Below are 14489 nucleotides of genomic sequence, written 5' to 3'. Positions count from 1 at the left end.
TTATTATTATTACTATTTTAATCACATAAAAGGACTCTCCAGGGTTTTGCAATTTTGTGATCATGGGGAAAGAGACCCAGAGACAGAAGAGCAAAGGTGCAGCAAGTGATTGCACAATGGAGGCTCCCGTTTCTCTTCTGGTGGTGGGGATATTGCTGAATTAATACTTTCATTCAATTACCTCTCCTCTGTTGTATATTCATAGACCAGCTCCCGTCGCCTCTAATTGAGGTGGGTGTGTTTCCTGCCTGCTAAACCCTGGATGGAGGAAGCAGCTCTTTGGAAAATGCTTGGCTCAGCTGGCCAGACGGGGTGGTTGGAGGGACTAACCCCAGGACATAGAGATTTTGGGGTTTTGGGGTCCAGCGCCTGAGGTGGGAGCCCCAGAGCAGCTGCTGTTAAAAGCTGCTGTCACAGCAGCTTGGTGGTGTTAAATCCAGTGGAGATTCCTGGAATTTCCAGTGGGACTCCTGGAATCTCCATCCAGATCTGAGCATGGCAGGTCACCGTGCCACAGGGCAGGGGCAAAGTCTCGTGGGATTTGTGAGGCAGAAGAAACCTGAAGGTTCTGGACCTCAATCAGTTTGGTCCTTTGCAGAGGCCTCTCTGGGTATACTCCTGTGGTCACTGCTTTTCTTCCCCAGCCATTTCATCCCCTTTTTTCATCCTGGAGAGCCAAACCAGCCCCATTTCCAGGCAGCTGAGGCCAGTGACCTCCTGTCCTCAAAACAAACAGCTCAGGCCAAAGTCTGAGCCCGGCACACAAACACAGCCCAGGCAGCCACGGATTTTTCCAGGAATTTCTCCACCCTGTCCCCTGTCACTGGGCAATCAGATGTGGAGCAACACAAGGGCCCTGCTGCAGGATGAGGAGTAAACACCTCGTGTCCTTTCAACCCAGCTGCTGGCAGAGCTCTGCCACCCGGTCCCGGTGACCTGGCAGTGTCCTGGCTGTGACAGTTGTCACATGGATTCACATCAGCTGAAGCTCCACAGCCTCACCACGTTGCAGAAATTCAGCATATGCTGAGAGGAGCAATGGCTGCGATGAGGCAATTCACGATTTCAGGCACGATTTCGAGTGGGGAAAGAGGGAAAAAGGGGAGAAACCTGGTTAGGGATTTGCTATTTTTAAACTGAAATTAATATACCAACATGCATTTAGGTGGTGAAGAACACCTAGCAGCACAGCAAGGTTCCATATTTACTTGCTGTCACTGATTTCAGAGCAAATTGGCTCAGGTTATGAGTCAAAGAAGGATTCTTCTGCTGCTAGCACTGCACACTTCAAGAGATATCTGAAAATCAGCCTTCTCACCTTATCATTGTTAAAAGACTGTGCAATCAAAATGTAACTGACAATTCAGCTGATGCACGAGCAGAACAAGATGCCAGCTCACTCTCCCATAGCTACAGAAGCTCTGTAAAGCTAACAGGATTTAAAAACATTTTGTCAGAAAAATAAGTGGCTCTGACAGAGCTGGGGAGTGGGCAGAATAATAATCCAGTGCTCTGGAGCTCACGGTGACAGGTGCATCTCAGGGGCTGTGACACACAGAGCTGCTGCCCTCCCCAGCAACCACCTGCAAACATCAGGGAATTTCATGCTTACAGCACCAAAGGCAGGAGTGCTGAGGGGGTTGAGAAGGGTTAAAGTAACTGCATCAGCACTGGCAGCAGAATTTGGACCTGCAGATCTCCAGTCTCACCCTCAGCCACAAGCTCAGCTGTGCCATTTCCCCTGAAAGTTCCTAAATCAGCGCGTTTGGGGCCCGATTTGAACGGTGCCTGGCATTCTGCAGCTTTTCCTTGAGTTGCACAGAGAGCTCTTGCAGGCAATCCTGAACCCCCCACCTGCTCTGCAGCCTTTTAGGAGCATTTGGAGCCCCTGGAACCTCGTGATGTGGGGTTTGTTCCAGCAGAGATCATCCCTCCCCCCTCGTGGAGCGCTCTTGCCCACTCCCATGGCATCATTTCCAGGGAAATCATCGCACATCTGAAAGTCTAACCCATGTTTACCCCACTGGAGGGCACGGGCAGGGCTGGTTAGCGTGGCACATCTTATCACAAGCATCACTGATGAATAATTAATGCTGATGAAAGGAGCACAGCTTGTGGGTTTAAGGAAAGGGCTCTTGAGCTGCACTGATTGTAAATGACAGCAATCACAGGAGTTCTGTGCAAATAAACTCTGTCCAGAAACGTGGGAGAGCCTGGATGAAAGTGGTGCCTTAGAAACAGGAGCTGGAGAACGTCGAGCACCAGCAGGAATGAGAGACCAAGTCACCAGATCAAAGTCCAGGAGAGTGGGAATGCTGCCTGTGGAGTAGCTGGAAAATACCTGGGAAGTGGCAAAGTTGCATCTCTGGAGAGATTAACTGGGTTGGGGATCCAAGAGTTTTCTACCTGGGCAGGAAAAGGAGGAGGAATGCTCTCTCCTGGCTGTCAGGAGAAGCAGGACACTCTAGCAGCAGAATTCAGAGTTCAGTTGTATTTCTCCTTGCATTAGAGGAAATATTTGATCCAGAACAGGTCCCCCCAGGCTGAGGCTGCCAAACTGAAGGCTCCAAGTGAGCAGCAGCAGCAGCACATCCACAACAGCAAAATGTATCGCCCTTCAGGAAGCTGACTGCTTCCCATGCACACAAACACGCTCGAAAACAGCCCCAAAGAGGTTCCTCCCCTCCCACGTGGAAGCAGCTGCAGAGAAATCTCAGCTTAATATTGACATTTCCAGCCTGGAGAGCACCCGGTTTGCCTCCTTTCCATCTGGAGTCTGGAATAAAAAGACACTTGATGTGACAGGAGGGGGAATGGGCAGCACAGCAGGGCCACAGCGCCCTGCCCTCGTTTCTCTAAGTCTCTGAGGGCAAGAGGGGCAGAGGGCTGCACCAAGGGATTGCCTGCTGCTGCCCTGCTTTAGCAGGCACAGTTAGAAGCAGGAAAAGCCCATTAAAAGGCTGAAATGTACCATGTAGCTGCTTTTCTGCAATTGTCTGCAAATCCTCGTGCTCCAAAGCATTCTCCTTGAGAGTGCTCACAGGCACACTACAAACAAGCCTAAGTACTGTCAATTGTTTTAGCACGATAAATGCATTTTAAAGCTTTCAATATTTTTGTCTGTTTACTGGCACACTCCTTGAGGAATTTTGACAAGCTTGCCAGAGTGGAAGAGCTGCAAAATGCTTCAACTTGGTGCTGAACTCCATGCAAATGCTCAAGTAAAGAACCTGGCTGCTGCTGGAGGGGGTTGGAGGAAGAGCAAAGCAAAGGCCAAACCCACCCAAATCAGGGCTCCTGGCAGAGTGGGGCTGGGCAGGCCATAATTAGGTCACCCCAAACCTTCTCCAGGCTGACAGTGTCAGAGACACCTGATGCCACTTCCACCTTCACACTTCCCTGTCTCACATCTCAGCCCCCAAAGCTGAGCAGGATTAGGGTTGGGGTCCACACAAAGCAGATCTCCACAGCCTGAAAGGTCCCCCCCAGGTCCTGGAGCTGATGTGGAGAAGGACCTGGACACCTACAGGGTGTAAAACAGGATGGGAGGGTTCTCCAGACCCTCGGTCCCATCCTCTGCACCGAGGAAATCAGCTCATGGGTAACCTGTCCACTGAGGAACTCTGCTGTGCCCTGATCTGGGTGAGGAGCTCCAGGAGATAATCTCTGCACAACAGATCCCTTGGAAAGGAACCCGGAGCCCTCTGCACAGCAGGAATAGGGAAGGGAAGGGAAGGGAATAGGGAAGGGAATAGGGAAGGGAATAGGGAATAGGGAATAGGGAATAGGGAATAGGGAATAGGGAATAGGGAAGGGCTGCTGAAGCAGATTGTGCTGGGCTCTCCATGGCACAGGCAGGGGCTCAGGGAGCAGAGCAGGGAAATGCTCTGAGTGCAGAGGAGTAAAAAGACAATTTATGTTGTCAAAAAGTCAACAAATACCCCAAAAATACCACAAGTATCCGACCAGAATGAGCAGGGGAATAGCACTGAAAGTGGCTCACATAAAAAAAGGTAATCTGCTAAAGAGTAGAATGATACAAGCCAGTTAGCATGTAGCATAAGGAGCTTTTAATATTGATTCACTCAATATTTCATGGAATTCACATCTTGCTCAACAGTGGAGAAACGAGAGAGAAAATGCTCAATTTGGTCAGGTCCTGAAGCCTACAAGCTCAGACAAATAGCAGCATTGTCAGTGCTGGGCTGGCTTCACGTTTTAATAAAGACACTTTCATTCTAGCTCTGCTCTCTGCACTCTGTGCTGGCTCTGCACGGAGAGGTGACCCAGGCTGGCACCGGGACGAGATTCCCAGCCCTGCTCACCTCCAGGACACGGATTCAGAGCCTTGCTTCACACCAACAGCAAGAGGGACAAGATCAAAGCTGTGACAGACACCTCACAGCACTGCAGAGAGAGGAGCTGCCCTGGACATGGGACCTTCAAAAGCTCAAGCCAAGTGAGATTGCAGTAAACTGAGCCCAACTCACCGAACATGTTCCCGATGTGGCCGTTCTTCGTCAGCGGGCGCAGCTCGTTCTTCCCCAGGGCATACTGCTTGTAGTTGTCCCAGGCAAACTTCATCATCTGGGAGGGGAAAAGGGAATGGAAACAGTTAGCAGAACTGAGAATTTCCCAGCCTGAGCTCTGGGAATCGATGGGAGTTTCCCCACTCACTGCTACACCCATGGTCCATTAATTATAAAATGTTAATTCACGAGGAGTAGGGATGCATCCAGAGGTTGGATGAAGTCTCCAACTCATCATTTCTGGTGAAGAACCTGGCACATCTCACACCAAAACCATGCTTTCCCCCTTGGCTCTGCAAACCAAATGGGAACTGTAGAAAGCTGTCTCCATCTCTGAACTTCCAACCTTTTTCAGGGAGCATCAGTGTTTCAGAATGGTTCTTCAAATGGGCTAAAATTGTAAGGCCAAAGCTGATCTGTCCCTAAGTACAGGGAGAAGCTGGCCTTAAGGACTGCACAGAGGCTTTCATTCTATTAATTAACAGAATACATTCACAAAGGGCAAATCCATGACATTTTGTTATCTTCTATCAAAACCCCATAGTCCTTTCTTCAGAGAGCTCTGCACACAGCCTGGGTGATTTCTGAGCAACCCCTTCCAACTCAAACAATTCCTTTTGGGATGTTTGAACCGTCCTGCCCGGGCCCAGCACACTGACCTTCCCCCGAGGGCTGCGAGGCATTGCTTGTGCAAGTTCCAACACACACACACATATCCCAGCACAGCTTTTTCTGTCCTCCTGTCCCTCTGGCTCCAGCTGGGAGGAAAAATTAAACCTACAAGTGTCCTTTCTTCATGTGGGAGAGACTGGGACTTGCCAGCTTCTAAGGAGTGCCTTAAATAAAGCTGCCTTTTGTAACCCCCCAGCCTGGCTCTGAGTAGTTCCACCCCAGCATCGCACTGACCTGACATCCTTTGATTCAATCCCTGGGAAAAAAGATAACAAAGGGGAAGAAGGGGCTTCAGAGAATCAACCACGTTCTCCACCGAGCTCAACAAAGATAAGAGAAGTCTGAAACGCTTCCCTCAGACCAGACTTCTGATGGAAAATGACAGTTTAAACCAAATCCTTCCTCCACAGAGTACTCCCGTCTCATGTCTGCGGCAGCATTTGCTGCTCTATTTCAGGATTAGAATCTGCAGGTTACTTTGGTCTGAAATTCCTCCTGTCATCTCAGTTCTTACTCTTCCCTCCAGCTGTGTGTTTCACAAGCCCAGCATCACAAGCCCCTGGCAGTATCCTCCTTAATTAACAAGAAGCCACATCCCCAGATTCCCCCCTCCTTTTTAAACGTCAAGCTTCCAAAGCAAAGTTTCCTGGAGCTGTTCATATGGAGGAGGATAAACATTTGCTGAACAGATTGATAACATTCAGGCTCCGACACCACCAGGAGACGGAATGCTGGACAAACAAATAAAGTCAATTTGGGGTTTAAAAACTCAGTGTGGGATGAATTAAGTCAGTGGAGAGCTTTGCTCTGAGGGAACTAAATAATGACCTGGGGTGGGGGAAGAAACCCTCCACAAAATGCATTCAAACGTGTCCCAGTCATATGACTCGGGGTGTTCACTTTATTTTTGCCAAATCTCTGGGGTTTTTTCCCCAGTGGCAGCAGATTCTAAATGGGAAGTTCTCATTCTCCAGGAACGTAACAGGGTGAATCTTTGAGGAGCTCTGGCCTCTCTCTGGACAATGCAGAGCAAAGGCTTTTATGTGTCAAGAGCTTGATCCTGAAGCTCCCAGCAGGAAGGACGGTGTTTTCCACACAGACAGCGTTCCCACAGCGAGCAGCAGGGCTCCTGCACCAAAAGGAAACAGCCAGGCACCTCCTGGGCTCATTTCTCTTCTCAATCAGAGCTGAGGAAGGAGGACCCACCCTTCTGGCACACAGGGAGCCTGGACATGCAGAGGATGTGGAAATGATTCTGCTTTGTTCCCTGAACTCCTAACGCTGTAATTCTGAATCAGCCTCATTTTAAGCTGAGTATGACATTTAAAGTTATTTCCTTCCCTCAACTTCTTTAACCCCTCAGTTCCAGAAGGTCCAGAGTGAACCCAGCCATCTCTGCCACGCTGGCACAGACCCCTGGGATCCAGAGTCTGCAGACACCTCCATCCCAGGGAGGTGATGGAAAACTACCCAAGGGTTTCCTGTCAGTCAGCCTCCAGCAGCCACATCTCCTGCAGGGGAAATCTCCTCTTTTCCCTTCTCCTCACGCAAGGAGGGAGGGCCTGAGGCCTGCCAGGCTCCACAGTGCTCTGCTTCACCCAGGGCTCCGAGTGCTGATGGAGCAAACACGTGCATTCCTCATCTGCCTATTCAGCCGTTCCAGCTGTCTCTGTCACGCTGCTGCGAGAGATTCCCTCCCCAAAAGATTTCTGTCTCAAGCTCTGCTCAGTCCTGAGCTGATCATCAGGGAGACAGGGCATGGATGGGACTGGAAGTGCTGCCTCATCGAGCTGCCAGGTTCCCTTTAGGTGAAGCACGCTGTGCTGGCTGCCTTTAAAGCCTCTAGACTTGGGAGGCAGGATGCAGAATGTGGCAGCTTTTCATCTCCCAGCATCCCAGAGCCTTCCTCTCTGCACTGACGGCTCCAAAAAGCAGCAACTGGAAAAGCTGAAGAGCCAAAAAAGCATCTGCACCACTCTGCCCGTTCTGGCTCCCTGCAGCTGCCTCTCCAGTCCAAATTTAGCACCTCAGCTTCCAAACCACTGAAGGGACTCAGCAAAGTCCTGAAAGTGGGGACTGCACATTCACAGCAGCTTCCTCTGAGCAGAGATCCCAAACTTCAGGCTGGAAGGGAAGGGATGGAGCTGGGAGGGGAATGTGTGTGGTGAGGTGTTCCAGGCACATTTCTGATGAGACGCCAGGATTAGAAGTGAATATTTTATGCCATTCCAGTCCTGGCACATCACAATACATCAGCGTTAACGTTGTGCCACTTTGCATTTGAAAAATGGTACCAGAACCACAAAAATTATGGAAATAGATCCATAACTTTAGATTTTGTTCTCACCAGTGAGCCATCTGCCACCTAATAGGTAATTATCTATGTGGCCCTGGTATTCTAATCACTGTAGGTCTCAACTGATATATAGCAGGGACTTCCAAATTTATAACTTAATTTGTCAGACTGCTCTTTCTTTTCTTTTCTTTCACCTGTAAGTCACTTGTTACTTTGGAGAGTTTCAGCTGCCCAGCCAGACAATTCTGTATTAAAATCATCTAGAAACAACAGAACTGAAATCTGAAAACCTGCACTATCATTTTCACCATTTAGACCCTTATCTTTCCTCGTGCTTTGCTCCATCCAAACCCAAAAAGGACCTGCCTTTCAAGCCCACCTGTGTTTCTTAAAGGCAGCAGCAGAACAAAAAGCATTCAGAGGATGCTGTGATCCAGGTAATGATGAAACAGGTCTCAGATGAAAACTTGACCAAGGAAGCATTTTCACTTTGAAGAGATTAGCAAATCTTTAGCACATTTAATAACTAAACCACTCCAGATCTCTGGGTTTATGGACTTGCAAAAGGAGAGAAGAGAGGGGGGGGAGAAAAAGAAGAAAAAGCTCCCCCCCAGCATCGCTTGCCCTCCTTTTGTTAACAGGGAAGATTTCCAAATGCAGAGCATTCCCAAACAGCTATTTGATTAGTTTTATCCATCTAGACTGGGATAATTAGTAAATGCTTAAAAGATGAAATCTAAATATACCAACCAATCAGCCCCTTTCAAGCACTTCCAAGGAACATTACACAAAGCCATTATCTTCACAAGATAACCCCTTCTGTGGCTCTTTAGCCTCCTTCCTTCAACTCCCCTTCAAATATTTAACTAAAAAGTATCAAAGAAACTTCTAGTTTGGGTTAAAAAAAAAAAAGGGAAGAAAAAAGAAAGAAAAAAAGGAGGGGGGGATGAGTGTAATCCTAATTATTTCTTTCCCCATTGTATTCCTAACTTGTTTTTTCCCCCACCTCTCTTCCTTTTCCTGCAGCTGGAAGCAGATTATTTGTCCTATCAGTTTCAAAAGTAGGACCTGTTCTGCTCTTTCCCACCTTTAACCTCCTTGCTGCCCCACGGCAGCCCTGTCCCAGTTTGGGTTTTTAAGCTGCAATAATGCCATTTATCTTCCCCTGCTGTATAAGATATAATTTGCCAGGTGACAAGAGGCAGAGAAAAAGAGGAACTGTCGGTCTTGCAGGAAGAAGAAGAAAAAGTCTGCCTGAACACACTGGGTAACTCATTTCTGTTTGGAATAATGGATGTATTTTTCCCTTATCAGACTTGCATAAACCTGTATAATTCAGGATCTGCAGAAAAGGTAATGAAACAGCATCATGTTTATTTTGTGTTGCTGCCTTTAGTATGATCACATAGAGATATAAATATCCATGCAAACAGCAGGGCAGAATGCTACAAAAATTCATCTGAAAGCCTTTAATAGAAAGCTGAGCAACTTCTCAGGTTACTTCTCTGGGCCACTGTCCGTGGTAATGCTTTTATGTAACAGCAAAATGATAACAAAAAAGGCTGTGTGCTCACTCCAGTGGATGGAGATGTTCCATTTAGGCAGACACTGATATCCAGAGGCTGCCACTGGCTGGGTTTAAAAGCCTGGAAGTGCAGAGCAGGAGGAGCTGCAGCTCCAGGGACGTTACCAAGCAACTCCCGGAGACGGACACCAACATTGATAATCCATCCTAAAGTAATTACACTTTATAATTAAAGATTACAGTAAATCCAATAGATCCCAACAGGAACCTGAGCAATTTAAAGACACGCTGGCTAACCTGCCTGTTTTCCAGCAGCCATGTTAGCTCCTGCCTGGAATGAACCACTCAGGGAACTGCAGAGCTTTCCATTTAATCGGCCTTCACACGGCTGCCAACCACGAGAGCCTCACCCTGGCACCTGTTAATCCAACACCCCCTCTCTTCTCCCACTTTAAATCAAACTCATCCTTTTAACTGATGGCAAAGGGGTAAAACCTGAGCCTGTCGCTCCCAAAGGGAAGCCAAGAGAGCACAGGCCCAACTCCAGCTCCAGCTCTTTCCTCTGTGCCTTCCACTCACGACTCTGACACATCCTCTGGGCAACTTCCACTGCCCTGGGCCTCGGCCCCTCCATCTACAACACAGCCTCAGCCCTCTCCTCTCAGACCCCTGGGCATGGTGGAAATGTCCAGAGTGTACTGCACACAGAAATATCCAGAGTGCACTGGATAAAGAAACAGCTGAGTGCTTCGAGCCCGAGCTCGCTTGGTCAATCAGGGTGCCCAGAGAAGCTGTGGCTGCCCCTGGATCCCTGGAAGTGCCCAAGGCCAGGCTGGACAGGGCTTGGAGCATCCTGGGAGAGTGGAAGGTGTCCCTGGAGCGCTGGGATCACACCCTTTCCAGGCTGATTGGCCTCCCAGACAGTACAGGGCTGATTCCTGTCATGAACCAACTCCCTCAAAAGCAGATTTCTGCAAATACACCCTTTGGAATGACACCCAAAGCTCAGGAAAGCCTCGCCTCTTTGCCACCTGCCACTGTTCTACTCAAGTTTTCCTTAAACACAAGATAACAGCTCATTTTCCACACCTAAAGCAGCAGCCTGGGCACAGAACTCCTCCCCGAGGCTCCAGCTCTTCCTGGAGGATTCTAACCCAAAATCTCCATCTCTGTCAGCTCCTGCCTGCAAACACATCAGCTGATAGTGGAGATGGCAGATAGAAGCTGGGAATTGCTTGCTGCAGGCAGCTTTATCTGGAAGTAAATGTAACAGAGCAGTTCCAGCAACAGGTGAGTGGGGTTTCAATTTTTTTCTGGCAGCTCCTTCTCAAACCTGCAAGGGTGGATTTTTCTGCCATCAGCTGCTATCACAGCTCACCCTCCCTTGCACAACAGCCAAAGACACTGCTCAGAAAACTGATCTCCATCACTGGAACAATGGGGGAATTCTTTAGGAAGTCAGAACAAATCACCTTCCAGCAAGTTACAATATAAAAAAAACGTAAGTTTTAAGCTCTCCTTGCTGTTCCCAGCCAGCCAGTCCAGCTGGGCAATGGTGAGTTCGCCAGCCCAGACCTGCAGAGCCAAGCACCCCCTGCCCACCACAATCAGGGGAAAAGCAGGACTGGAAGCCTGGTTTGCACTAGGGGGACAGAAAAAAGCCCAGCACAGAGCAGCTCAAGGTTGTCAGTGTTAGCAGCAAGGACAGAAATAGAACTCAAGAGTCTCCCTGATTCAGTCCCTGCTAGGAAAGCTGAATGGGAGAAAACAGCTCAAACCACAATTAAACTAACACCCAATTAAATTCCTAATGCAACTAGATTTAACGGTGTCAAGAGAGGAAAAAAAATAAAACCCTTCTAGGGCTATCTGAGGCATTAAACCCCAGCTGGATCCAGCTGCATCTAAATCAGGAAACGTCAGCACGAGCAGTTGATTCTGCAGTTGGCTCTGTAATGAGATGCTGGCCTGGAAGAGGCCGACCACGGTTTGAGAACAAATTTGCAAGTCTAGACCAAAGCACCCGGTGATTTAGTGCAGAGATGAGGGGAGCTGCAGCCTCGGCTCCTTCGCTTCCCAGAATCAAAGCCGGGGGAAAATTCTGAGAGGAATAAAAGGAATTTGTGTTCCTGGCCACCCTGACACTTCAGCTCCGTGCTCCCTGCGAGCCCCTGGAGCTGATCAGACTCAGGATATTCCAGAGCACGGCCAGGCTGGTGCTGCACAGCCACACCAGCAATAAACACCATAAATATTCCTCCTGTGCTAAGCTCATCACCTCCAGAGGCCACTCAGGCACTGCTGTCACCAGGTTTGGGGAGCTGGCAGGAAAAGGCAACCCCTGATGTCCGGTCTGCACCCGGCAGCCCCAGCCAGGGGAGCTGACCCTGTTATAGCAGAGAGATGAGTTTGTCCCTAGATGGACACTCCACAGGTCATCCTGGCACGCTGCAAAAAGGATTGGGGTCAGTGTGGCAGGGCAGGTCTGACTGGGGCTTGTGTGAGGCCAAAGCGAAGACGCTGTGGCAGCAAACTCAGAGAAGGTGAATAGCGGGGTACAGGAAGGATTGAAAATTGAAGAGGTGACACTTGAAGAAAGATGAGCTTGAAACCAAAGGAATAGTTCCGGTCTCCCTTGCTGTCACCACAGAAGGCAGAAGAAGCTCTCTGAGCAATGTCTGTAAGCGTGAGGAAATCAGGGAAGAAATGCAAGGTCCTGATAAAAGGTGTTTGGGGTTTTTACACCCCAATGTCCTGGTTCACTTCCCAAGCTGACTCTTGCTGTGTATTATTAGGAGATGTCTGTCAAACACAACAACTCCTGAGCTGTTGCCAGGCCTGCAGGCACACAGGACAGCAGCAGGACCAGAAAGCCACCAGCACACTTTGGTGACACTGCTATTTGCATTTTTTCAAGTCCTTTTCACTCCAGGTTGGGCAGTCTGGCTTTTCTCAGGGACTGCTGTTGCAGTCCAGCATGCTTTAAGGAAGGGAAATGGGGGAAAAATTACTTCCCTCGTAATGACACTCCTTCAAATGTCACCTCCGAGTCCCCTCCTGGGTTTTGTGCCTGCAGCACAAACCACGCAATGAATTCCCTGAGCTCTCAAGATTTTGGGCACTGTCTCATTCCTGTAGGCTGCCTTGAGGGCTCTTCCATTTCAGCTACTTCCCTTCAAGCATGTACAGCACACGGGCCTTGTAAATCCCTAATTACACACAGACTACAAATCCTCCTAGAAAGTGCCCAGCATTCCAGGTGAGTGATGGGCAGCAGCTGAACAGCCAGGCCAGAATCCATCAGCTCCTCCCCAGAATCCCCCCACACTGAAAGCGAAGGGGGATGGAAACACAAACACGAAGCAGGATTGTTTTTACAGACCTGCATTATGACAAGGGAAGGCTTTTTCCATTCCCCTACAGATACCATCTGCACAGGATTCTCATTTCTGGAGAGCCACAGCCCAGGGGGATGCTCAAAAGGAGCTGTAGCCATAAGTAACCCAAAATGCTGCAAGGAGAGGGAAGGAAAGGAAAAGGTGTGGAAACATTTTGCTTTTCTTTTTCAAGGAAAATAGAAAAAAGAAAAACGAAGTCTCTAGAATTGGGCCCATCTGTTTGACAGGCTGGGGAACAAGTGGCAAAGAGATCAATAATGAAAAGAAACAAACCAGAGAAGATAGGAGGCTTGGTACTCCCAAGCCTTGGATGTGGGAGCATGGCAGGAATCCTGGGTGGGCTTGGAAGAGAGAGACTCAACAGGCTCCGGAATATCTGTGTGTAAATCTGGCACGGAGCCCTCCCGAGGCAGGTGAATAAAGCCTTCCCTGCCCAGAGCAGCAACACCCTGACAGTCACTGTGTGGGGTGGAAATCAGGCTGCACCAGAGCCGGGGTTCTCTGGACAGCTGAAGAGCTCCCGCTCAGCCAGGGGAACGTTTCCAAAGCATTCTCAGAGATAAAAAGTGAAGATCAGCCTCACAACCACCACATCCGTAAGAGACAAAAGGAGTCCTTCCCATGAGGAGGGAACAGCCCTGTCCCAGGTTCCCTCAGAGGCTCAATTCACTCTCACTCTCCCCATTTCAGTCTCACTCTCCCGCTCCAGGCCCAGCAGCTGAGCTGCCTCTCCCCCCAGCACCCACAAGGTGTGAATTGCTTCTGACACACGGATGGCTCAGGGGCCCAAAACACAGCAGAAGCAGATGGGAGAACTGAAGGAAGGAAAGAAGGGAAGAAAAAAAATGTAAACACAGGCCAAGAGTTATCCTGCATCGCTCCTGTTCTGCACTGTGAGAATGGATTTAGGGAGCAGGAGGAACATCTGTTTGGAAACTGGCTTTGTCTCAGTCCAAATGCTGGAACAGGAGAAAGAGGGAGGCTGAGGACTGCCAGCACACCTCGTGCTTCATCTCACACTTGGATGGCTTAGCAGGAGAAATCTGGGAGGATGAGTTTAGTTTAATGATTTCTTGCTGGTTCACCTGCTCCCCATCTGTCTTTGTAGTCCTTGCTCAGAGGGACAGATTGGAGCACTGCTGTCCTCTCCCTTTTCCAGAGCTCCTCGTGATCGGAACTTCTGAAGAGAGGAACAGAGCAATTCTCAAGTATTAAGTAGTCAGCTGAGATTAGTCCAACAATTTATCACAGGTAATAGCTAATAACAGACACAAGAAACTCACTCAGAGCCTTCCCAGAGCCACGTGTCACAGCTGTCACCTTACAAAAGTGGTACAAGAAATTCTTGGACCACAGTAGCGAATTTATTAGCCAGAGGCTGATAAACCCTTCCAAGAGTGCCAGAGCCCACAATAAATCATACAAACCAGGTTGCAAACAACGGATCTCTGATGAAAATGAGGTTGATGGAATGGATGTGAGAACAGTGTGAGGATTCAGCTGGCAGGATGGAGGGGCCTGGCTTGCATTGGGCCTGACCTCCCATCCTCAGAGGGATCAAGGCTCGGCCCTGGCACCGCTCCAGCACAGCCATCACACGACAGTGACTGATGAGCTGCTGACAGCATAGAGCAAGGAATGGCACTGAGGGGAGCTGGGTAATAAACTACAGAAAAGAGCCATAAAGACTCATCCAAATTAGAGGCAGGAGGCACCACCTTGCTCACAGACCCCACATCAGTGCAGAAACGGCACCCACAGAACTGCTCAGGCCTAAGGAACAAGCCTCCACTTACCAAATCCCACCCCAAACACTCAACTCCAAGTTTTATTTAAGCCTTTGAAAGCCAGAAATGAAAGAACCAGATAGAGAACAGAATTGTCTATGGCTTCATCCTACGCCAGCCAGAGCTGCCTTTCAGAAATCAACCTTTTAAATTATTCTGCTCTGCAGCCACGGATGAGAGTGGGCAGAGCCACAGCCAGCAGCAACAACGTTCTGGTTGTTTGGGATCAGCAACACCCAGAACAAACCTCTGAGAGATAAGATAATTGAACGCAGCCATGGT

General features: G+C 49.1%; 1 protein-coding gene across 2 annotated transcripts in view; it reads right to left on the bottom strand.

Moving 5' to 3' along the window:
- Window positions 1–14489, bottom strand: part of MAN1C1 (mannosidase alpha class 1C member 1) — a 56797-nt gene that overhangs the window by 31874 nt on the left and 10434 nt on the right. For both annotated transcript variants that reach the window (XM_032132720.1, XM_032132721.1), the window contains exon 3: window positions 4491–4587. In XM_032132720.1, coding sequence (XP_031988611.1) covers window positions 4491–4587 — 97 coding nt within the window. The remainder of the gene's footprint in view (window positions 1–4490; window positions 4588–14489) is intronic.

The sequence above is a fragment of the Corvus moneduloides genome, chromosome 23, assembly GCF_009650955.1.
Source record: "Corvus moneduloides isolate bCorMon1 chromosome 23, bCorMon1.pri, whole genome shotgun sequence".
NCBI classification, from domain to species: Eukaryota; Metazoa; Chordata; class Aves; order Passeriformes; family Corvidae; genus Corvus; species Corvus moneduloides.
The sequence above is the reverse complement of the archived record's forward strand: the minus strand, read 5'-3'. Positions and strand labels throughout refer to the sequence as shown.